The sequence below is a fragment of the Lynx canadensis genome, chromosome B3 (genome assembly GCF_007474595.2).
Source record: "Lynx canadensis isolate LIC74 chromosome B3, mLynCan4.pri.v2, whole genome shotgun sequence".
Classification (NCBI taxonomy): Eukaryota; Metazoa; Chordata; class Mammalia; order Carnivora; family Felidae; genus Lynx; species Lynx canadensis.
Genome location: NC_044308.2, coordinates 78658967 through 78684710, shown reverse-complemented (window position 1 = coordinate 78684710; position 25744 = coordinate 78658967). Strand labels below are relative to the sequence as shown.

Sequence of the window (25744 nt, the reverse complement as noted above, 5' to 3'; positions counted from 1 at the left end):
TAATATTGCTTGAAAAACATGGATTCAAGAATGAAAATATTTTTGTGGACAGAATGTTTAATAGCATCAAGTATAAATAGCCTGATATTCATTCACAGTATGAGTGGCCTGGTCTTTGGGACTGAGGCTCAATGAAATTAAGCGCCAGTCCCTCATCTCTGAACCATATTTGGGTAGGCTTTGCCCATATTGCTTCTGACTTCTCTGTTATCTGATTTCATGGCTAAAATTCTTCCTGTGGATATGTCAATACCTTCAATTAGTTTATGTCAAACCCTGCTGCACAGGAATTTGTGTGTACTTTTAAGAGAATTTTGCACATCCTCGAACTGATCTATTTTGTGTTGATCTTGAAATGCAACCATCCAAAGGCAACCTCATCTTGCGTCCTTTATTTCAATTTTTTTTTTGCCAATACCTTTCTCATAATTGTCTATAATTTTTTTAAATGACAAGAATTGAAAGAATTCATCCCAGGATGAGATAATGCACACTGAAAACTCCTTCCTATTGATGAGAAATTATGAGGATAAGTAATAGCAGCTGTTCTTTTTTTTTTTTTTTCACTTGGTGTAGAAGCAGTGTATCCACAGGATTCAGTTAATCATCTTAACACACATCTTGATCGCTGGGGTAAAGCTCTCCAAACTCCTCCTACAGGAGGCACCGTGTTTCTCTTTATGATGGTACCAAACCCCATGCTAAGCTAGAACTGTTATTCTGGAAGGAAGTATGGCCCAGAATTCATCAAAGCTGCCATACAATGGCAGGGAAAGGTGGTGCTATGCCAGTTGCTCCCCATCAGTGAAAAACTAAGCTTGTTCAGGCTTCATGCTGCCACCACGCCATGCACTTCAAGAGCAAAGTCTAGTGCCACCGTCCTGGAGTTCTTTTTTCCAAAGAGGCAAATGCCAAGAAGAGCACTTCCCACAAACAAGTATGTGGGAGACAGTAAAGGCAATAACAAAGTTGATTAACCCACCAGGGTGCTGCAAGACTAGAATGATTCAGTCACACAGAAACGAACAATTTTTATTCCTTTACTGTTGTTTCTTTTTTATCTGTGAGCCAAGGGGTGGGAAAGAGGGTCAAGAATTCAGACATGGGAAAGAGCTGGATGGACTTAGGAACTATTCTATTACTTTAGAGTCTGGAGACTCCTGTAGAAAGAGGTATTCCAAAAACAAAAAACAAGAAAAATGCTGAAGCAGCTTTCTCTGGAGATGCCTGGATCCAGCTACTTTTCTTTGAGTTGAAGAACACATATTTGGAAACCTCGGATTGACAACAGCACACGGATGAGTAGATATGCTTTGATGTGTAGGGGGCTATCAGACTGTCAACCTCCATGATACTGACCAATGAGAAACCTCTGAAAAAAACAACATGAAGAGGACAAGAAAATAAGTGATCAGTACAGAAAAGGCAAAACTTCTTCATGATAAGAGATAAATAGACAAATATAAAAATGAAGTTACAAAAGCAAAAACAACTTTAAACGATATTAATACCAGACTTCTAATTTGTATAAGTGTTGTGGAGGTATCGAATGTTGTTACATTTACCAAATTTTATTTTTACTAGAACTAATTGATAATAAAATGAGGGGAATTCCATTAAAGTAAGCATCGTCTGTGGTGTCATTGTAAAAGTTTGGTAAGATCTGAATACTCTAAACTATATTGGTAAAGTAAAAAAAAAAAAAAAAAAGAACATATGAAAAATTGTGTATAATTGAGCATATGCAAAATTACCCTCCCCAAAAATTATGAACAAAGAAATTTAAAGAATTTGAAAGAAAAAAATGCCAAGAATAATTTTTCAAAAAAATGTGGCAGATCCTAAAATTCCAATTATCTTACTCTACTTTCAGCAACTGTAAAAGATAAGACACAGCATAAAAAACTCACCATCATGGTTTCACTTGATTCTTCTTAACAGTTTCCTATAGTCAACAACAAACTGAACCATATCAGTGGACAGAAATCAGAACATAAAACTCTAAAAGAAAAAAAATATATATAGACACTCCAAAGAAAAAGCTGAAGAAAATAAAAATCTAATAAAACACCCAAAATAAGAGCTAATTACAGTCTGGCAGAACTAATGAATGAAAAAAAAAATGAAAGCTTTATTACATCTCCATTACTACTGAATAGCAGCTTGAGGTACTTGTACAAAAGCTGGGTTTGGGGGAACAATGACTTTAGGTTTGTGTTTCTTTTTCAAATACTATGACTTAATAGTATATGCATAATAAACAATGGACCATGAAGCTTTTCCTAAGACTCTCAACAATTATCTTCAAGAAAGAATCTCAAACTCAATTATAACCATGGAGGAAACTTTCATTTTTTAGAATAATGTGTTAGTCCTATGTAGCTATACTCCAAGGGGCGGGATTTGACTAAAAAGTCATTATCAAGAGGCTCTACTTTAATCAAGTAACTGCAAATCTGATCCATGGTTTCCTTTTCTTTTTTTAAGTGTATTTATGTATTTTGAATGAAAGAGAGACAGAGAATGCATGTGCTTACAAGTGGGGAGGGGCAGAGAGGGGAAGAGAGAGGATCCTAAGCAGACTCCAAGCATGAACTGTGAGATCATGACCTGGGCCAAGATCAAGAGTCAGACACTTAACCAACTGAACCACCCAGTTGTCTCTCAGGTTCCCTTTTCTAAAAAGGGGATATCAAAAAGAATAAAGAACCAGCTATACAATCTTTTCTTTAAATGTATGGGAAACATGGTACCCACGTAGAGTTCACTATCTGATTGGGGCATTTGGTTTGTCTTGTCTACAACAATTAAATGGGGCAATACACAAAAATGAAAGCCCATTCAAACTTTTATATTTTCAATCAGCAAAAGAAGGTGCTCAGATCTCGTGAATTACCTGTCCTGTTTCATAGGTGGCACCTGTATTGCTGTTACACATCTGTGGAAGCACAATATCAGCCAACTGTTAATCAAGGATCACTTCCCTTCAAAGTGACTGATGATCCACTGTTAAAACAGCTTATAAAAATAACTTCTCCTTCGAAAAGGTGCTTCAGGGTTTTCAGACACATCTCAACATTCCTGCTAGCTTAATGCATGTTTGAAAGTTAATTTCTCATTAATATTTAAAGAAGAAATGGCTTCAGAACAAATTTTAAATGATCCATTCTATTTTAGAAATAAAATATTATTGGCATTATTTTCATCTCGATTACAAGGAATAATAATGTCCAAGATTGGCTTTTAAAACTGTTAATGAGCCCTGGCAATGTGAAAAAGATATGGATTAGGTAGATGTAATGAGATATGATTAAAGGGTGCAGGCACTGAAGGGTGTTGGAGAAATTCTTTTCTGAAAGAGTATAATTAGTGTCTGATAAAAGTACTTAGTAGATAAGATTTTTGAAGAAGAAAGGTTACGATAAACACATACTTTATGACAAACCTGCTTAATTTTTCCCCTTTGGTTCCCTTACATACTCAATATTATGTTGAAGTTTCATACATAAATAATGTTTGTCAAATACTTCACGCAATTCTACCAGACAATTAGAGTGTTTTAATTGCCAGACACGGAGAGCAGAAAATGTGTTGAAACATCTTATTCCATTTTCAGTGTACATTTCTTTGTTGATTTATGTAATGTAGCTAATAATATGCAACCTACCCTAGTTTTAAACAAACAAATGAACTTCTAAAAAGCAAGCTTTCCATAAGTTGCTAAGCAACTCCAAAGGCACATTTTATCAATTTAATAAATAACATTTAGATGACAAATCCTTGAGGAAGATTTCTAACTCCGTTTTATAAAAAGTAAAAAATCCAAGCAGGTACCCTTCTGATTTTCCTGTTTCTAAGGCTTCAGGGCTAGACAGAAGCACTGCCATTTTCAGAGGCACATTTGACTCACTAAACAAATAACATATTTTGTCATCTGAAATTGTTATGTAATAGAAGTTAGGTTCTGGGACTCATTGTGTAGCTTTCCAGAGTTAGAGCTCATGCTTCATTCCCATAACGGACAGTTTCTCAACATCAGCTCTATTGACACTTTGGACCAGATAATTCATTGCTGGGTGGGGGGAGGGGGGCTCTCCCATGCTTGTAAGAGGTTTAGCAGTATCTATCCCTGGTTTCTAGTTACCCATGCCAGTAGTGGCCCCCTAGTTGTTAAAACTAAAAATGTCTTCAGACATTGCCAAATGTGCTGGGGGTGGGGTGGGGGGTGTCAAAATCACACCCAACTGAGACAGTCGAGAACCACCACAGCTGAATAATGAGTAAATATGCTGTAAGAAATATATCTTGAGCTTAACTGGTGATGAAGGCACTGTGATATTAGTTGCCATCAGTCAACACCTAATATCTCCTAGTGCCACCAACAATGAAGAATAAAGGGGTAAGAATGATTTCAGGGGTACTGTGGCTCTTGTTCCATTCAAGGCTCATTACTGACTTTATCATTTCACTGTAATTTCCATTGTATAAAAATTGGGGAGGAAGGGCCTAGCCATAACTCTGTCTCTCTAGTAATATCCCATTCCAGAACTGCATTAAACTCTTTTCTCCTACTCGTTCTCCCTCAATTTTCCCTATACTGGGTTGCTGGCTAGAATCATCCTAAATATAACTCTCAACTTTAATAATGCCACTCTCTGCTCATAGGGCCACAATAGGTCTGTATCACTTCTGTTACCAAATACGAACTCCTCTGCATGGTCTTTAAGGTTTCCTACAAATTACCACCAAACTCCATCTCACCAAATATCTTTCTTCTTCTCCATTTATGCCACCTTTACCCCCACAAACGCAAACGGCTTGCATACACCCATCTCCCTATGTGACATAAAAAGGACAAATTCATTTCCGCCATGACTGTTTTCCTAATTAATCCCTCCTTAATTTCTTATCAGTATCATTATCCCTGTTAGAAGAATGACATGACTGCAAGTTAATATGTGAGGCAACTGTTTACTGAATGTCTTCAATATGCCAGACACTGAATATTGCATAGTAGCTATTTCTACCAATTTATGCTCACATTACTTATGCTCAACTAGATTGTAAGTTCCCAGAGGATAAGAACAGGTCTTATTTGTATCCCTCTGAGGCCTCTTAATAATGATGCTAATAAATACGCTTTAAATTTGATTAGCAGTTATAACCTTTCAAATTACTTTCATGGTTATTAACTTATTGATTATATATTTTCACTACTTTATAGTCAATGCAAGTGGGACATTAAATACTCTAGGGACTAGTCTATGGGTTACACAACTGGTGCTCACTAGAACATGCATTTAATATATGCTGACTGACTGCAGTCTCACAACTTCACAACTATAACATTTCTCTCCTGTTTCTAAAGCTCTTATGGCATTTAAAAACAAATGTTACTGTAAAGAACAACTGCAGTTCAATGATGCAGGAGACACAATGCAGGAGTGAATCAAGGGTTAAACTATGACATAGCAGGAAAGCAAAAGATAAATTACTTAGCTACTGCCTCAAATTGGGTAGAAGAGATTAACTTCAGGGGCACCTGGGAGGCTCAGTTCGTGAAGCGACCCACTCTTGGTTTCAGGCTCAGGTTAGGATCTCCTGGTTCATGAGTTCGGATCCCTCATCAGGCTCTGTGCTGACAGCACGGAGCCTGCTTGGGATTCTCTCTCTCCCCCTCTTTCTCTGTCCCTCCCCTGCTCACGCTCCCTCTCTTGCTCTGTCTCTCTCCAAAATAAATAAATCAACTTAGAAAATAAAGAGATTGACTGTATAAGACCTTGACCTCTCACCGCAGAAAGTAAAACTTTAAAAAGAAGGCAGAATGGAAAGGAAGAGCTGCAGAAGGGTTGAAAATCCCCCAAATTCTAAAAATCACAGCATTTTAACTTCGTACATATGACTTGGTCCAAGAAAACATTTTCAACAAGTCTCCATTGATTTCCTTCCTTCCAAAATGTCTGTAAAAACCATTTATCAAGCTCTCAGCTGACTTCAACAAAACATCACAAGTCAGAGGTCAGCTGATTTCTGAGGCTACCCACTAACTCTAAGCACCGTGTGCCCAAAGAAACAGTGTATTTATTCAGGAATTCTTTCAACATTTATGGCAGGCCTACTAAGTACAAATACTGCCGTAGGCCCTGGCGTGGAAAAAAAAAAAAAAAAAAAAGATGCCTAAGTCTTAGTTGCTGATGTGAATTTGTCCAGGGAACTCAGAAAGGGGTAGGCGATCCGAAAAGGCAAAAAAAAAATGGTTATCTTCAATGGGCCTTTTCTCTCCACCTCTAGCCCTCCTCCACTGCACTCCCCACCTCCTGCTAGGTTTAAGGAAGCAATGCAATGAAAGGAAGTGCGGAATTTAGAGAAACGACGGGAGCAAGCGAGGACCCCAGTAGCTACAGAAATATAGACAGGACAGCCCTCCAAAGATCCCTCAGCCACGTGACTGGGCGGAAGTGCCCGGGTTGCGGAGGTTCAGGGCCCCACAGGGGGACCGGAAGTGCAGGCTCCGGTGTGCGCGGGGGAAACTGCCTTGAGCAGGGTTTGACCGTAGAACCGAGGGCGTTCGAGAACGCTCCGGGGTTTCTCTGACCACAAGGTGCCATCCCATCATAGCAGCCTTTCTGCAAAATGGGGATTTTTTTTTTTTTTGAGCTTTTCCGAAGAGGTTCCTAAAACGTGGCTGTAACCTTGGCGTGAGTTGCGCAGGGAAGGGGCCGCGCTCCCCTCCCCGCGTTTTTCTGGCCGAATCTGCGCCCCGCACCCCCGTACGGGGAGGGGAACGGGCACTCGGCCTCGAGTCACGCGAGCGGCGTGGGGGATGCTGACCTGCCTGGCGCTTGCCGAGCGGCGCCCCCTTCCTGAGAGCGGAAGCCGGGAGTGGGAGGTGGGACGCGGTCCCGGCGAACGGGCGGTTGAAAAGCGGGCACTCTGGGGCACCGGGGCTCCGACGGGGGCCCTGAAGATGCGGGGGAGGGGGAAGGGGAGGGGCTTCGTTCTCGCCGCCCTCCTTCTCCGAGGCCCGGGCCGGGAGCGGCGGGGCTGGAGGTGACCCGGCCCGAAGCGCTCCGGCTCCGCGGACGTCCGGGCTCGGGCGGCGCCGTGCGGGCGGCTGAGGGAGCCTGGGGCGGGGGGGAGTGGGGAGTGAGTGCCCCACGGGGCTCTTTTCAAATTAAATTGTTAAGAATGACGTTGGCTCCAGGAGTTTTATTCAGAGGGTAGAAAAGAAGGTGGAAACTCTGAGTCTCAGTATGTCACCCCCCACCCACCCACCCACCCTGTGCCCGAATGGATTCTGAAGCTCTCAGCGTGGCCTGCCACTGCGGGAGCCGGAGGAAAGACCGCACCTGTCGTTTCCTCTCTCTCTCTCAAGCTCTCCCTCTCCCGCTCCCTCTTTCTCTCCCCTTGGACCGAATCGCCCCCGCCCCTACCTGCACCCCACGCGGTTCGTTGAACCATCTCAGGAGTCCCTTATACATTCCACACAACGACCGCAGCGTTCCACTTGACTTCATCTCAGCATTAGGCGACTAACATCAGAATAGGCTGGCCAGGGAGTTTCTTGCTGGTCTTAACATAATTGGAATGCACCAGCACTGTTTGTTCCCAAAGGCCGGAGAGGGAAAATGTTTCGACTTGGCGCTGAAGGTCAACCGATCTTCACAACTTGATTTATAAGATCGCTTTTAAGCTCTCCTCAACCCAGTTTCACTGAGAATCAGTCGTGAGAGGAAATAGCTTTTGAGATGAATTTTCATCACATTAAACGCACGACTCCTCACTCTCTACTGTCTTTGAATGTCCAAAGGCGGAATGGAAGCTCCTAAGTTAATTTCCAAAGGTCTAGGGGCCCAGGGAAGCCCTAACCCCCCCTCCCCTGCACTTTTTGCACCCTAACATCCTGGAATGGGGAGAAACTCTGGGATCTGTGGCTACGGAACCGAGAGGACCTTAACAAGTTATGGTTGTTGAAAGGGGGAGGAGGGATGGAGGAGAGAAATGGAAAGGAGAAAAAAAAATAACATTTGTGTTCATTTACACATTTCCTGTGCGGAACAAAAAAGTCCCACCATCAGCAAAAGAAGTCTCTTCCTCCAAAATAGCAGCCAAAGAGGGAAAATTAGAATATGCATAAATTCCTTCATTTTCATTCGCACAGAGCATGATTTCCGGCAGATTTGTATTTAAACTGCTCGATTAATCCCAATTTCTGAACAGCATTTTACTTAGCATCTTCCCAAAACTCACCTAAAGAGTACTGCTCTCCTCCTACCACCTCGTTTTGAATCCTCCCTCTTCCCTGTTCTCCAACTGTCAATGAGAATTTCATTGATAAGACTGTACCTTTATTTTTCCTGTCCGTTGTTTTCTTTTCAAAACTGGATTGATGCATTGGACTACACTTTAATACAAACTGGCTGCTGTCTGTGAGCCATAACTGCAGATGAGAACCTAGTGGAAAGGATATGTTTTTGAAGTGTGTACCTGAAAGAGACTAAACGTGATAGGACCAATAGACTTTTGCAGCTTCTCTCAGGGCATGGAATCCTTTCCTGTTCTACACAGGTCATATCCTTTCACCATTAGCAATAGGATGCTTGAACATGTCCTCCCCCAAACCTCCCTCTCTTGTTTCTCTCCATTTATAAGGAGCATGATAGACAATCACAACCCTCTTCAAAGGAATATTACTCTTCATAAATATTCAAAAGTGTGTCAGTCCATTAAATCCCCCCACAGCCCATTTCTAAAATATTTGCTTTGCCACTGGTGCAACAGATCTGGCTGTATCTGCCTTGAAAAGTTCTTTGTTGGGGAAAAAAAAAAAAAACTGTTAGCATCATTTGAAACCATTCCTTTCAAAATATCATCAGTTGACTTGGGCTTACCTCTCCTATCTTCGAAACTGTATATATTTCTTTTAATAGTAGGATGTTAATGTTTAAAGGAGGAAATAACTACATCTTGGTTTATTGAAAACCTATATAGATCGTAATTCCATTCATCCCTAAATTCCTTATTCTTGTACACTCCTAGACAGAAAGAAACCTTTATTTGCTTCTTAATACAGTCTAAGCAGAATGCAGTGGTTCTGTCTTTCCTTCGTTGTTTACAGATCATAAATAAAACCCAACTATTGGTGGTCAAGAAGTTATAAATGCTAATAGTTGTTTAGTTCTTAGTTTTTATAAAAAAATGAACATACATATTTGAACTACACGCAACATGGTATATATAACGCATATATATAAATGTATATGCATTTAAATATCTGGTTTATGTTGGTTAAAGAGTTTTCAAGATATCGGAATATGGAAGCCTATTAATTTTGTTAAATAAGTGCATAAAGTGAGTGCATGCAAATGTCTGCATGACTTTTACCACTCTGTAAAATAACTGCTTTTATTGTATTTTTACTTTCAGATATTCCCATTATAAAAGTATTAACTTAGTTTCTTTTAGTTAGGCATGTCTCCAATGACTCAGAGGCTCTCAGTTATATACAGGGAAAACCAAAGTGTTTGAAAATAAATTCTTAAAAGCCATACTTTGGGGATGTATACAACAGGATTGAGGGCCTTTTCACTGAAATATTGATTTCTTTTAATTTTCTTACTGAAGCAAATAACACTTGTCTCTGAATCACAGGAAAAATTTAAATAAAAATCCCAGTAACTGAGACTATTTTCCTTAAAATATGACTTGAATTAGAATTGGATTTTCTATGGAAAACTCCAGTTTGACTTCAAGTTGCAGAGCTGTACTTCCGGAAGAGTTGGAGTGAACTTAGCAGTTATTGGTTCTGATTAGTGCACGGAGAAAGCCTGGGGTACCACTGAAGAGCAGAGCGATACACAGCCAAAGTCGCCTTACTCCCGTTGCAGAGTAAGCATCACCCCAGTGAATTTATCCCTAGAAATGAAAGCCCCTCCTTCATTGCCGATTTTTAGTGACACAGTATTCTCGTGACCCGGAATATTTTCATACTTTTTTAAATGACAAGACCAGACAGACACGGAAAAGGATTGTTCAGCCTCCCTGCTGTGAAGGGTGAGGAGATAGATGCACACGGTACTACCAGCAGGGAAGCCGGCCCTTCTTTGCTGTCCCCTCCCTTTCTTCAACTACCGTTTGGTTTAGTTATGAACTGTGCATATACGTGAGGTTGAAGACAGTAACTAAAGAAAAAAAGTTTTCTAGAGGACAAAACTGGCGATTGACAGTTATGCTTTTCTTTTGTAACGTGTTTTTTTTTTTTTTTTAACAAGGCATGCAGATCTTGTTCTCTCATACATTTTCAGGGCTACGTTAATTTGCAGGGAAACAGAACAAAGCAAAAACATTGAACCACCACCCTTCCTTGCTCCCAAACTGTTCTTCTGTAACTGAGATCTGTTTCCATTTGGCCTTAGCTGCTGGGCTGCTAAGGAATTTCTCTCTCAGTCTCTGCTTTCCTGTCCTATAACCCACCCTTCATTTCCTAACCAGCTTTCTTTCCCCTCCACGAATGAAGGCAATTATCAAACAACCTGCTTTAACCCCAACATCTGCCTGACAGACACTAAGTCTCATTCCCTCCACACCCGATTTTTTTTTCCTTTCATTTCCTTTTTCTTGAGGCTGGGGGAGCAACTGGGACTTAGGAGACAGGGAGAACATTTGGCTGAGAGGAGAGTTAGATTCCTGCAGGTACAAACTCACGGGCAGATTCTTTACAGCCTAGACTCAGGACCTGGTGGTAGCTGTTCTTGCCCGTTGAACGGTGAACCTTGGCAGGTTTACAGTTGGCAAAAGCACCTGTACCTACCTCCTCCGTGGGAGACAGGTTTAGTTTACTTGCCCGATAACCACTGGTTACTAACATCTTCAACCTGGTCTCCTTTCACTTCTACTTCCCTCACTTTATTGTCCCCTTTCTGTCCCTTCAGCCCCAAGGAGTCAAAAGAGTTCATCAGGGGGCACCTAATTCCTAATTTTTGTGTCTTGCCCTTTGGGCTGAGTTCCTCAGAGCCAGTGTTCTCCTTAGACTCAGTTACTTTGTCCTTCTCAAACTCCTCAGCTCTGTAAACATGATTCCCCAATATGACAACTTGCCCATTTATCAGCTTAACTCCAGCCTGGAGGCACCAGGTCTTTCTACCCAAGAATCCCTTCACATGTCTGCCTCTGTTCCCAGTCTCCATGCCCGACTGATTTACTTGGGAATGGTGTCCAAGGGAGACCTGCCTATAGGAACGAGGAGGAATGGGTACAAAAGTACTTAGAGCTATTAAAAAGACCTACCATATTAGACCAAGGGAGTCTTTATTAGAATACTTGAGTTGGGCCGGAATGGATCGTCCATCTAACCAGTGAAACAAGAAATCAGAGGAATGCCCGACTGCAGCCATGAAACACATTTCAGACTGAAATGGATTCCATCTTCATCCTGTCGACCAGAGAGATTATTTTAAAATTGGTTCTGCTATTATTGTTTGCCTTATTATTATTAACATTTTATTTCTGTCATTATTGCTGCAGTGTATGTTATTTTATTTTTGTTGTTGTTGCAGCTATTATACTATTCAACAGAAGTTTAGAAAGATTAGTCAGATTAATTAGTTTATTGGTAATTTAAAGCTGAAAACTGGTAATTAAGCCAAAAAACTAAAAATGATCAGGGATGATTCATAGCAATGTAGGATTTGGGAGGAAGAGAAGCTAAATTTTGGATATAAAATTTGGCAGCTGTGAAATAAACAGGACTTGGGGATCAGAAATATGATAATTGAAATATTCTTAGTCACTCAACCTCTCCCCCCTCCTCCAAATCCAGCTCAGATCATTCTGTGATTTGCTTGATAGAGGAAAAATACTATATTTGCTTTTGTTGACAGAGAACAAAGACCCCATGCTTATTCTTCATGTGATTTGCATTTGCACGTGGATTTCCTTGCTGAGGACCATCCAAATGCCTAAGCTCACTCCCCTCCAAGTTTGCCTCTCTTTGCTCTTGTTATGCACCTCACTGAAGAGGGTGCATCATATAAGACAGGTATACAATTTCAGCCCTCTGCACAGACAGATTCCATGGAATATAAATTCAATAATGCAATTCTCTCCACAACAAGCTCTCTGCTCTCTTTCAAATATAATTAATGTTTTGATAGTGTAGTTCTTTAACTACATATATACACACAAAAACAGACGCACCCTCTAGCTTCACTGTTTGTGCATTTAAAACAGAAATGGATGTGGCTCTTTCAGTGACTCCTAAAATTCCTCAACTCAGTCAGCCCACAGAGAAGAAATCTGTTTAGGTAATAACTGCACAGTCTGTTGTGTGCCCAGAAATATTTAAAACAATAAAAAATGCAAGCCCCTAGTTTTTGATAGTCATTTTTTGTCAAATTTCCTAGAAAATAAAGGATATTCTGAATTGATTTTCGGAAACAGACATTCACTAGATAACAGTCAAAATCCACAAAAACACTGTCCTAAACTACTGGTTGTCTTTTCCAAGTTTTGATGATGGAAATACCTTCTATTTTATCCAACTGGTGTGAAATTAACATAGGTATATAAAAACTAGCAACTATAATGGACAAAACTACAATAACTTCTATAGAAATTGCTTACTCCATCCAACACCCCAGGTACATGTTTTAGGTGGATTCTTTCATTTAATTGCCGTCAGTTGTATATTAACATATTCACATGTGAAGTAGGTGGTCAGAAAGGAAGGTATGTAGATGGCAACATGACTAGCGGGAGTTAAGTGAGCGGGTGCTGCTGAATTTCCATCCTCAAGCGTACCATATCCCTAACATTTCATTTCTACAAGCCGATTACAATTCTGAGGACACATAACCTTTCAGACTGTAGGACATGATATATTTGCAGTCTTTAATAAGGAAGAATACATACACTATAATACTTAATCCAATGAAAATACAAACCTTAATCTTCCTATATTGTTACCGAGTTAAAGAAGCTGGTTATTTGGAACTAGTACACTGATTTCCAAGCATCTTGGCCATTTTGTTTGACTCCTGGATGTATACCAGGGGCTGTCAGGGGAAGCATTTTACACATTTCTCTTCACAAAATTTTTAGAGAGGATATGTAAAAGGGATTTCTTTCACATCTTTTGAGATTTAGCTTTTGTACTCTTCACGTAGTATTGGGGGTTTGGAATTGTGAAAGAAGATAAAAGAATGAACAAGGAAAGGAGAACATGTGGCTGATTCCAAGTAGTTCTTTTAACTGGATGGGAAAGAAACAAAAATATTTCCCCAGTGCAGTGGTGCAAAGAAAGGGAAGAGTGTGTGATCCCTCAAGAGCTCACTTGTGCTTTTTGTTATTGTTTTAGATGGTGGCCCATCAGGGTTCCTTTCCCATTACTTTCCTCCAAACTGTTTTCCTTGAGAACATAAATGTGGAAACTACTTATCCCTTCATTCTCTCACAGGCCAATATATAAACAGCAAATGTTTTAGTTAAATATTCAATAGAAAAAGTTTTCACAGGTTCAGAGATTCAGTCTTAGTACAGAACCAAATTACCAATCCCACTTGGGTAGCTAACAGTTAATTTGAAATAATGCTTGTAGTGAGCTACAAAGTTTTTTAATATATGTAAGGTTTTTTACAGTATTGATCAGCAATGACATGTGAGCTATCAAAAAGAAATCCTCCCTCAGACTTTTTATATTTGTTGTGATTTCTTCTTCCTTTCCCCTTTTGGTTTGTTTTTGAAGCAATGACAGGACTGCTTCTCTGACTCTCAAATGAGGTTTCCTTTGGCTCAGATTAATATTAAAGAAGATCACATACACGTTTGGAAAATATTGTTATTTTTCTTTAATGGGGAAAATTGGACTCCCGCGTGTCAGATCTGTGGTTTTCCGAAGGGCAGTGGAAATGGTACTGACATCACTTTGCACTTTAACAATCGGATTTGGTCAGGGTACAAGTTGTTTGTTTAACCCGACAGCTCGGTGCACTCCGTCGCACGCTTTGCACACTCATTAAAACGATTATTCACGACCTGTCGAGTGTTTTCGGGTTCATTCACAGGAAAGGCTTGGAGCAAGCGAGAGCAATTCAAGTCAACACTGTCCACTACCCCGTGCACGTGAGGACGAGCTGGTGCGTGCGTAAAAAGACGGAGGGAGGGGTGGGTGAGCACGCCTTAGCTATAAGTCCTGTTCATCCGATGCTCTGGAATCTCAATCTCGAAAGAATGCCAAGAGTGCTTGGTCTTAAAAAGGCTATGTCGCCGTGTTAACTTCAAGGGCTTGGCACAGGACAGAAACATAAAATAAACCAAATAAACAAACTCAAATCTCTCTTTCCACTCCTCCTTTCAACCTTCTGCAAAGCTTAAGGTCCCCAGGCTCGCCCACCTTCTGCCTGCAGCCGCTGGACTGCCAGGCTCCACCTCTCACATCGTGGAAGCTACAGATAAGTAGTTTCAGGAAAATTCGCCAGGGTGAAGAGATTAAGTCCCTTTCCATCTCCCAAGGCCCTTTCGTTCTCAAGAAAGAACTCGGTTACTTTTACTCTCTATATTCCTCTCAAATACTGGAGGGGGTGGCAGGAGTGGGGGGTGCAAGAAACGAATAATATGACTGTTAACCATATTTGGTAGGTGTATTCCAAATTACTAGGAAAAGAAGATTGGTTGTCCAAATTGCAAGCAAAATCCTATAAAATGAGGAGTAAATAGCCCTGGATAAATAAGGCTACTTCCCCCCCCCCCGCCAATTTCCAAGTCATCTTTCAACATTTTGTGTTGATGAGAATAAGAACAAACACGAATGCATCTCAATCTCCCATAATTGTCTTGTACCTACAAAAGACACACCCCACCCGTGATCTTTAGTTGTTGCATTTGCTCAAATGAGACGTGATATATAACAATCACATGTGAGCTATTAGTTCAAGAGAAATGCCTATATTCCTAAGGTATAATCACACATATACACTAAATGATAGAATATATGAGTGTATATATGCATTTAATATATACCGAAGAACTCTGGAATATCATGAGTAAGCCCCTCCAATAACTTAAAGTTAATAGATATTTTTAAACAATACCATTTCTTTATTCAAATCCTGCTGCTCCTTGATTTTTCATCTACATCCTTAGTAAACCCAGCGGCCACCTTATTGTTATGAGAAAAACCGAGTCGTGCCAACAGAAGAAAGACGAGGCTCATTCATCGGTTTCACTCTATCATATCTGACATCATAAAATCATCTGTTTTTCCATTTTACTGAAATATATCAATACAATATGTGAAGAGGGGAGGAGAATGGACGTGTTCTGGTAGAGTGAGGTTTTAATCAGAAACAGGTTTCTCATCGCTAAAAAGCAAGTACGCATAAGAAATTTTGTAAACTCTTTGGGTTGCCATAATTCACTATGAAGTTTGCTTAAAATTGATCTGTCAAATGTGTTTCCTAGGTAAGCTGTTTCATTAAAACCAACCTGCAAAAATAATCAAGAGGCAGATGCTGAAATATGTAGGTAAATAACTGAAAATCTCTGCATAAATAAACACAAATCAATGCAGTCATAGACAACACTATCGATGTAGGAATGATCGATTTTAGCCTTCCAACCTGCAATCAGAGCTTGCAACGTATAATTAAAAGTAAAATTCTCAACTCTACTACTCTTACTATTGCCACTACTATTACTACTCCTGGAAAATAAATAAATAAATAAACAAGTCCTGCTGCCAGATCTATCAGATTCTACTTTATTCCATCTAGAGTACGAGTATTTCTGAAGGTGTGGAAGAAGTACTCCACTTTTTCTAAGAAGGCTCGGTCACACTTTAAAACTACATTATTAATGATAAGAGTATCGAATAATAAAATTACTTCCTTGTTCTTGCTCTGCATTTTTCAACCTTTATAATAGCTTCTTGTTATTCATTCAGCACATTTTAATAGGCAAAACACAGTAGTGCTTATTATTTTACAAGTGCTTATTTTTCCAACTACTGTGATACTTTTGGGTTTAAAGATTCTTTGGGCCTTTTGTTAAGACAAATAAGAAAAATTTAATTTCCTCAATATACTCTGAGGCTCTCACACCTATGCCTGTATATATAAGCAATCTGAAACAAGAAAGGGGAAAAAGCATCTGCGTTATTCCAAAATTGTTTCATACAATGATTGCAAAACAGTGTCTGACTCAAAGAAATAAATATGCCTTGGATTTCTAGAAATTCACATCTAGAATGGCTCAGATTTTGCTTAACGCTAAATTTCCTTTTTGAGACTATTTATCCTTGGAGGGCAGAATTCATTTAGATTAGCAAGAACCAGTGTATGATGATTTTGAGTATTTAGGTTCTATAGAGTAATGAAAATACGGCGTTCATATTTTTCTCTTAATCAACAAAGATGCTTATTTACATTCATTCTTGAATTAGTGTTGCCCTTCTAGAGCACAGGCCTTTAAAAGAATTTCTGAGTTATGAAATTCAGCTTCTTTGAAAGTGATTTTTCTTACATAATAGCACCAAAATATGGGTGTTGATTATATTACTATGTGATCAAGGATTCTCTGACTCCTCTCCTTCCCATCCAGGGGCAACCAGACCCAAATGGAAAATATCATCAGTTATTGTTTAGGGCTAATTTAACAGATAATTTAACTTCAAACAACAATGATCAGGTCATTAAATTTCAGAGCAGTGAGAAAATGAAAGGGCTGAGAAACAACTCTCTCTAACTCCACTACAGTTTTTGGTCCTTCTGCCCAATCAATGAAATCAACAACGTCTTGCCATACGGACTGACGGACTGACTGGACGTGGAGTAAGATAGGTTTGCACCTTGAACCTATTCTGATTCAAAGAATGAGACACTAAGGGGAGCAGAACGGGGGGCGGAGGGGGGCGGAAATAAAACTGAAGAAGACAACCCCAATTCAGGGAGTGCTAGCCGTGTAGGAGAATTCAACCTAAGGCGAAAATGAATACCCAAACACGTCTGGCAACGGAACACTTTCTTTCATTCGGATACAAATCTCCAAATCTCTCAATGTGCAAAGTGCTTTCCTCCCGTGCAGCTTTTCTGCGAGGCCAAAGACCGGGGAGAGGACTATAGGTGTTAAGCAACAGACCCCCCAAAGGTCGTGGGACGTTTTAGCTCCCCTCCCACCCCCAACAGCCATAATTTTGAGAGTTATTTGATATTATTTTAAATGCCTTTTCTGATCACAACAGTTTCGCGATTTCTGCCTACCTCAAGTTTTTACAGAGGGCCAGGTGAGGATGGCGTTAAAGCATCGAAATTGAGTCTTATGGGGTTTGGGGGGCAGTCGGAAGTGGACGAGCTCTATTCTGCCTGTCCTTTTCTTCCCGTCCTCTTTCCAAGGCTGAAGATCACCGCCAGACAATCTTCCGCACACTTGGGATGCCCTCTGTCCACCCAAACCCCTGCGTCCCTCTCTCCAACCCAGGACCACCCTTAGTGTTACGGGAACTCCTATCCCCAGGCTAGCTCTTTTCCTTTAAGAACCCTTCACCTTGGACCGCAGGCTTGGACAGAAGGGAAAATGGGGTAGAAAGCGAAATAGAAGAGGAGTAGGGAGTGGAGAAGAGAAAAGATGTCTATTACAAAGAAAACAGTTTTATCAACTAGCAGATGCGTGCTGAGATCTGAAACCGCACCAGGTAAACAAAAAGAAACAACTTTGAGGGGGAAAGGGGGTGGGGAGGGAGGGACAAGAATAAAGAGAGAAAAGGTGGGGAAGCGCGCCAGCCAAGGCTGTGCAGTCGATTTCCCTGGCACCAGCCTGTGTGAGCTACCAGACTCCCAGCTCTCCTTGTCCTGGGCAAGAGCGCCCTCACCTTGTTGCTCCCCGCTCAGCGTCGGGCTTCCCCTCCGCCGGAATCGCGGCCGCCGCCACTCCCCGAAGCGCCTCTCCTCCCCGGCTACCGGCCGCCAGCGCCGCCCGGACTCAGCAGCCTAGAGCGCTTTGCTTCTCGATTCCAAAGCCCGAGACGACCACGCCGCTGGGTCCCTGCCGCGACTGCTTCTACTCCCGCCACCGCGCCCTTCTCCGATTTCAGCCGGGGGTCCCGGAGGCGCGGGGAAGGCAAGTAGGAAGCCGCGGCCAGGGCCCCGGATTCGCGGCGAAGGAAGCCAACCTGTGTCTGGCGCGCTCGCAGGCACTCTCGGGACAGCCGGGCTCTCGAGCTTACGCGGCCGTCTCCTAAGTGTGCATTAAGAATCAATTATTTGCCTGAGATTCCCAAAGCCGGGAACTGGGATATTCCCAGCAGGGACCAAGTCAAGCCCAGAACGGTGCTCTTTTCCTTCGTCCTTCGAACGGGCGGAGGGGAAGCCTCCCACCCCCGGCCCGCCGCTCAGTACCTGAAGCAGCTCCGCTAAATCCCGCGGGGACCCTCGCCTGACCCAGGCCAAGGAGCTGGGGGCGGAGGGCCAGATCTGGGAGAGCTTGGCAAAGTTAGTGTGAAAAAAGGGGGAGGAGGGGCGATCTACCAAAAAAAAAAAAAAAAAAAAAAAAAAAAAAAAAAAAACCAAGGGGAAGGGGGTGGAGAAGAAGAAAAAAGAACTTTAGAATTAGGCAAGTCCTTGGCTTTGGAGCAAAGAGCTTTGTCTCAAATAGGGAGAACAAATAACCTAGGAGTTTGAACGTTAAGAAAGGTCCGTTAGGGTATTCTCGAAGCTGCGGCAAGACTCAGAAATCCTATCCCCACGATTTGAACTACTCTGCACTTTGGGACCGATTTCAGGCTCCCACTACCCCTCCCCTCCCTATAAATTCGTCTCGTTTTCTCTTCATCCCTCTTTGCCACGTCTTCATCCTCTTTACTTAGCGATCCTTGGTGACTTTCTGCCGACGTGGAAAAACCATGCATTCTCTCAGCTACTTCTGTTGATAGCGCGCCCGCTAAGGAAATTTTTTCCAAGAAAAGAGGAGGAGCACTTTAGCCCCCGACCTCAAAGTCGCGGTTTAAGCGTTAGTCAAAAGCAGTCTGGCATAGCTCTCCTCCCTCCGAAAAGCACTTGCACTTACCAATCTTGGGGTAAGAGCGTCCCAGTCCTTAAATCTTTTTCTTCAGCATCCTTCGGCCAACACCAGGCAGTCTTAGGTTAAGGGGGAAAAAAAAAAATAGAAATCGGAAGGGAGAAAAGAGACTCAAACATAGCAATACATCATATATTCCCCGGAACCACCTTGGCCTACATCCTCAGGACAAGGTCTGGGCGAACTGACCGCTGGAGTGGGGAAAAGGTCGGTTTGGGGGCCAAAAACTAAGAGGTGGATTATTTCAACTGCTGGTGGTTGGGGGGAGGGGAGGCCCTAGAGGGAGGGAAGGGAAAGGGGGATGATTGGAACGAGAACACGCAAAAGAAAAACACGGAACAGAAAATCTAGAATGAAAGCGCCTTTGAACTCTTACAGGTAGGTAGTTCTTAGGAAGAGTGCAGACGTGTGTACGCGCGAAAGGAAAATCTAGATGACCCCTATTCTTTCCATATCTCCAGGATCTGGCCTCAATTGGCTTCAAGTAGGGGAAAAAAAAAAAAAAAGAGGGGAAAATCTTAATTCAAGTTTCACCTACCCTGCTTGGTGGAATGGCTGCGCAGATTTTCACGCTGCAGAGTTCCATCTGTCTGGCAGAAGCTGCAGTGGTGTTGGGGGCAGGTTATCTGGTGAAGTAGGAATGTACAGGAACCCCGCCCTCCAGGCACAGTTATACAACCCCAGCAACCCGTCTCAGCCAGCTCTAAAACCTCTAATGATCTTCACCTTCACCCTTTGTTAGCCTATTTCTCCAACAGGCATTTACTTCCAAACACAACTAGCCACTTCAGCTATTTATAAAATTAGTTTCTCAAAAGCAAAATTATTTCAACACAAATTCCTCAACAATGTTGGAGGAAACACAGTTTTTAAAAACCACATTTATATATTTAGAGCTCTAAATATATTTGATTTATCCACCTATTTGGGTGAAATATCCACCAACTTAAATATATACAACTATACCAATATGCTACATGACTCATTTTCTTTTTGTCTCTCTACACTTGATTTTATGCAAGTCATATAAACCACACGAAATCTTCCATGGCCATAAAGATACTTGTGCTCAATCTTGCTAGTTCTGGACTTCATGTTCACTTGATTCCCAATTTTGTAACAAGCTGAAGAAACATATTTGGAAGAATTCTCTCCCTGCTCTAGTTTAAATCCTTTTCTCAATGCTTTATATATTAATGATTTGTATTAACTTTATACCAGACAAATTCAAGCAAAATATCTGAAACTTGGAGATAAACTGCAATTTGGGGTTTCGAGTTTTAAGTTATGATCATTTTCAGTTCCAAAATCTCAAAAGGAGCAACCTTCATCTAATTAAAAATAATTATAAGTCTAAAGAAGAAAAGCTTCAAAAAGTTTTGAAGTGTTTTTCTGGCATAAGCCAATTTTAACTGGCAAAGGTTGGTGACAACAAATATCAACACAATATTACAACCAACTTTTTGCAAAAAAAAATCTATTAAATGACATGCTAGAATACTGTATGCTTTTGAAAAAGATAAATTGAGAGATGATAGGACAGACGGAGATAAATGAAATGTTCATACTGGGCTTCAGGAGGCCTTCACAAATTTCTCTCTCTGTATATCCCCCTCCCTATCTTGTAAGCGTATTCAACAAGCTATTCTTCTAGTCACATCCATTATATATGTAACTTGGAGATGTATCCGAATAGAACTTCCACTCCAGTCCTTAGCTCCTATGAGTTCAAAGAAGTCAATTTTATGCTTGACCTCAAAATGAAAAGTTTGCCATTGAAATTCTATTTCTCAATCATGCAAATGAACATTTATCACAAATAAGTATACTTATTTAATATGGCCAGAAGGAAAAAAAAAAAAAAAAAAACTCGTGGAGGAACTTTTCTATGTCTATGTCCCTTTGCCTCAATAGAAGAATTCAACTTTCTTTTTAACTTTTGATAGGCCAAAGACTATTTCTTCTGTGCCAGTACATTCTCACTTCCACAAATAAAATCCATGGTAAAAGCAAACAATACATCATCACCTTTTTCAGTCTAAACACATGCTTTTCTTTGAGCTGTTTTGGTTCACAAATATGTAAGGGGGATTTCCCTTGCCTAACCTCATTCACTTGGACTCTACTACTATTTTTAATATCAGCCACAAATTTGGTTTCTAAAACAATTTATTTGTGGAATTTTCTTTCATGCTTCATTCTGAAGAAATGTTACATTTCAAGAAAGTTAGACCTCTGGTGAAACTGCTCTCATAACTAAGAAAATAAAATCATGTCCAGTCTGCTTTAAGGAGATAATTAAACTAGCTGTCTTGGTCTATTTTAGTCGATTTCCCATTTGTGTATATTTGGTTCCAGATCTTTTAATTTTCCTGGACTTTAACTTTCTTTCTTAAATAGCATTTCTCTCTTTCTCCTTTCTTTTTGGTAGTGGGAGATGCTCCCGCCCCCACTAAAGATCCTCTTTCCCTTTCTTCTCTTTTTCTCTCCCTGTGTCTCTCCCTTCCACAACCCACCCATCCCTATGCCCTAATATTAACTATTCTGCATTCCTATTTCAATCTATTTGAGTCAGCTTGCTTCTCTCCTAGGCTTTTTTTTTTTTTTTTCCTTCTTCTTCTTCTTTTTCCCTGAGCAACTCTCTAAGTGTTTGCCGATAACATCTTGGGGACAGATTATTTTTCATTGGGCCCATTGTAAGAAGTAGCCAGCTTATTGCATTACTGCAGAACACATTTCAGACTATACAATTGTAACAAATGAACAACTTGTCCTCCACAGACTCTCCACAGGATCCAATTAGTTACTAAATCTTTTACTTAGGTTTTCTAATTATTTTCTGGAGTCATAGCAATTGGGATACTGAAACAATTCAAAAAATGTTTTCATTTTTGTTTCAGATTGATATATATGCATATATGCATGCATATGTATATTGTAAATTAAAACAAAATTATGACTGCAAGCAAAAGGAACAAATCTCTAGATTAAATTATACAGACATATTTAAAAGGGAATCAAATAAATACCTCTATGTTGTAAAAATGAAAGAAAAGGAGAGAGAGGCATTTTACGTCTTCTGAACATCTAGAATTTTAAGTTGTTATAATTAAAAATAAAATATAAACATTGATCTGCAAGTCATTACAACAGGTGATCACTTCAGCAAATCTATATTGCAACTTCAGCACATCTTTATTAGAACTCTTTCATTGTGGGTAAACAGCCACAAAAATAAATGCTGACTTAGAAAGTATAAATACAAATATTTAAACAAAAATATTTGCAGCATTCATAGCGCAAATTGTACCTGAACTGAAGGGCTCTGTGTGTCTATATATATATTACATATGTGTGCATTATATTTACTTCTATCTAGCCATATACATATATTTATTTATAATTTGCCAAATGCTATAAACAAGATACCTGAAACAAAATATATAAAAAGCATTCTATCAACTGATTTGAAAATAAACACAAGGTAAATAGCTATGCACATAAAAGTAAATTATTGGTTGTTTTTTCTTTTTTTGCTGTATATCTACAGAAACTTGAAGATTATCAGCTGCAAAGCCTATACTTTCTTTAAAGCTAGTGTTTATTAAATAGGCCTGCTCCTTGTAAAATTTGATTCCACAATGGAAAAAAATACTATTTTCATTTTTAAAGTCTCGGTTCAAATGAAAGGAGCAGTTAAATTTTAGGTGGCTGAAAAAGCCTTTCGAATTCCCTAGAACTTTAATGGTCTTTTAAAAATTAGCTCTACTTAATAAAAGAGACAAAAGTATCAAGATATATATGAATTTAGCCTATTTTTTATTTCTGTGTGTTCATAGTAAACATTTTTGTAAGTGACAAACACGGGCATATGACCACAGTATCACAATCAAGAAATTTTAAGACAACATTAACAATCACTCAAATTGATGCGGCATTTGCGCAACACAGGTTACATATTTGCAAGGTTTTACCTATAAGTACAATAGGTATTAACATTTCACTACATTTAGAAAAAATAAAAGTGACCTGTTAGTGACCACATACATCAAAATATACACAACACAAACTGAAGGCAATCATTAATTTTGTCCCCTTCCGATTCATTTGAATGGGCAGTGCTGCCAACTGAAACAACTTTCCTTTTTTTTTTGTTTTTTGTTTTTTTTTTTTTTGCTTTGTTTTTTAATACTTAGCATACCAAGTGCATTTTAGAACCCAATCTTTGGTCTAAAAGTAAACAAAAGAAAAAAAAAACAGTTTTTTAAAGAAAAGGACAAAACAATAAATGGCCAAAATAATTTCTTGGGCACCTTTACTACGAATGCTTCTTAAATACAAATTACAGTTTAACATTTTAAAACTCTCCCCATAATTTAGGTTGTTCTCAAGGTCTGCGTCCACCATAAAGATCCATGATAACTTATAATACTGCACACATGGAAATCTGGCGGCTCTTAGAGATAGACTTGTCAGGTTTGAATGAAATGGCAAAGCAGTCACTATTTAGATACACATTCTACTATAATTTTGACTTCCAAACCTTATATTCTACAATGTATTCTCCCCACATTGCACCTCGCTGACACTCCACACCTTGTTAGAATAATAAACAATCCTAAAGACTGAACAAACGTACAGAAATGGGGGGGGGTGGGGGCTTAATAAAAAATACCTGGACTTATTTTTTAATTATCATTTACAATGCAAATGTGTGTAAAACGTTCACTTACAGTCTGGTCCCAGGGATGTTAATGTATTAAAGGGTTGGAAGAAGACCCCTGATTTTGATGTGTGAAATAATCAGACAGTCCCCCGGACAGTCCCGTCGTGAAACTTGGCAAAGAGGGTCTTAAAGACTCACAGGGCAGGGTCGAGGGGGCCTGCGGAGATGTGGAGGACGACGCGGCCCGGGCGCTCATGGACGTGCTGCTCTGCGAAGTCATTGACGGGTGCGGGACGTGGGGGAAAAAGTAACTGGTCTGGCCCGCGAGCAGGTTGACGGAGCAAGGGTTGAGGGAGTAGGTCCCGGAGCAGGGCACCGACAGGCCGCAGGGCACCGAGGCAGCGAGGGCGGCGGCCGTGAGGTGGTGCGTGGCGTACGGGATCTCCCCGTTGACCAGCCGGTCCACGCTCAGGCCGTTGGCCGTGGAGAACGAGTGGTTGTTGCCCAGCGAGTTCTGAGTCAACACGGAGCTGTAGGGCATGGGGTGGCTGGGGTAGGCCGACGTGGTGCCATTGTAACTCAAAGTGCTGCTGGCGCGGGGGTGGTGCAGGGACAGGAAGGGCGACATGGGCCAGTAGAGGGAGCCGGCGCGGTCCATGAAGGTGAGGCCGGTGGAGGTGAGGCGCGCCCCGCGCTTGAAGGCCAGCTTGGCCCGCGACGTGGTGGAGCGGCGCCGCAGCTTGCCCGTGGTGCCGCCGATGAACACGTCGTCGCTCGACGGGTCCAGCATCCAGTAGTTGCCCTTGCCCGGGTCGTCGTAGTGGCGGGGCACCTTCACGAAGCACTTGTTGAGGGACAGGTTGTGGCGGATGGAGTTCTGCCAGCCCTGCTTGTTCTCGCGGTAGTAGGGGAAGTTCTTCATGATGAACTCGTAGATGCCGTTGAGCGTGAGCCGCTTCTCCGGGCTCTGCCGGATGGCCATCATGATGAGCGCGTTGTAGCTGAACGGCGGCTTCTCGTACTTGCCGTTCTTCTTCTCGCCCTCCTTGCCCCCCTCCCCGTCCTTGCCGCCCTCGCCCGCCCCCTTCTTCTCCTCCCCCCCGGCGCCGGCGCCCTTCTCCTTCTCGTCCGGCCCGACGGGCGCCAGCTCCCCGGGCCCGCCGCCCGGCTCGCCCTTGCCGCCCAGCCCGTCCGCTTTGGCCCCGTCCAGGGCGGCGGCCGGCGGCGGCGGCGGCGGCGGCGGCGGCGGGAGCAGCAGCTGCTGGGGGCCCTTGTCGTCGTCGGCTGCCGGGGCGCCCCGCGCCTGGGGGGGCTGCGGTGCCTGGGGCGGTGGCGGCGGCGGCGGCTGCTGCTGCTGCGGCGGCGGCGGTTGCGGGGCGGGCGGCGGCGGGTGGTGGTGGTGATGGTGGTGATGGTGGTGGTGCTGGGGGTGGTGGCTGTTGTGGTGGCCGTGGCTCGCGTGGTGGTTGTCGTTCTGGACCGCCTCTGGCACCAGGCTGTTGATGCTGAACGAGGACTTGGGGATCATTTTCACCTCTTTCCTATCTCCCATGTCCAGCATCACCCAGTCGTCGGGGGGGAAACGGCGGCGGCGGCGGCGGCGCGGGAGCGGGAGCGGGACAGCGGCGCGGCGGGCGGCTGCGACCGGTGGGTGCCGAGCGGGGCGCGGGCGGCGCGGGCGGCGGCGGTGGCACTGAGCGCTCCGGCAGCAGCGCAGTTGGACCGCAGGCTCCGGCGCTGGCAAGTCATGTAGCAAAAGCAGCAACCACCCCTCAGGATTAGAAGAAAAAAAAAAAAAAAAAAAAAAAAAGGAAAAGAAAAAAAGAAAGAAAGAGGAAAAAAAAAAAAAAAAGAAACAACCACCGCCCCGGGGGTGAAGCTCCCTCGCTCCCAACTCTACTTCTTGGTCTCCCCCCCACCCCCCGCTCCCCCCCCCTTCTGCTGCTTCCTCCTCCTCCTCCTCTCGCAGCAGCAGTCACAGCAGCAGCAGCAGCAGCCCAAAGGGGGGGAGAG

The 25744-nt window shown here is 42.1% G+C and overlaps 1 protein-coding gene and 1 long non-coding RNA gene across 2 annotated transcripts; both read right to left on the bottom strand.

Moving 5' to 3' along the window:
* Positions 1-1024: 1024 nt before the first annotated feature.
* LOC115517211 lies at positions 1025-19770 on the bottom strand. Its single transcript, XR_003969742.1, has 4 exons — positions 19604-19770; positions 19054-19124; positions 11287-11431; positions 1025-1372 (listed from the first exon to the last, which is right to left on the bottom strand). It is a non-coding gene; the product is annotated as an uncharacterized LOC115517211 (long non-coding RNA).
* Positions 19771-23219: 3449 nt separating this feature from the next.
* Positions 23220-25325, bottom strand: FOXG1 (forkhead box G1). Its single transcript, XM_030320328.1, has one exon. The coding sequence runs from the start codon at positions 25290-25292 to the stop codon at positions 23817-23819; it is 1476 nt and encodes a 491-aa protein (XP_030176188.1). The 5' UTR covers positions 25293-25325; the 3' UTR covers positions 23220-23816.
* Between the last annotated feature and the right edge of the window lie 419 nt (positions 25326-25744).

Excerpts from the sequence above, each read along its gene's own strand:
- FOXG1 (XM_030320328.1), bottom strand. The coding sequence starts at position 25,292 with ATGCTGGACATGGGAGATAGGAAAGAGGTGAAAATGATCCCCAAGTCC.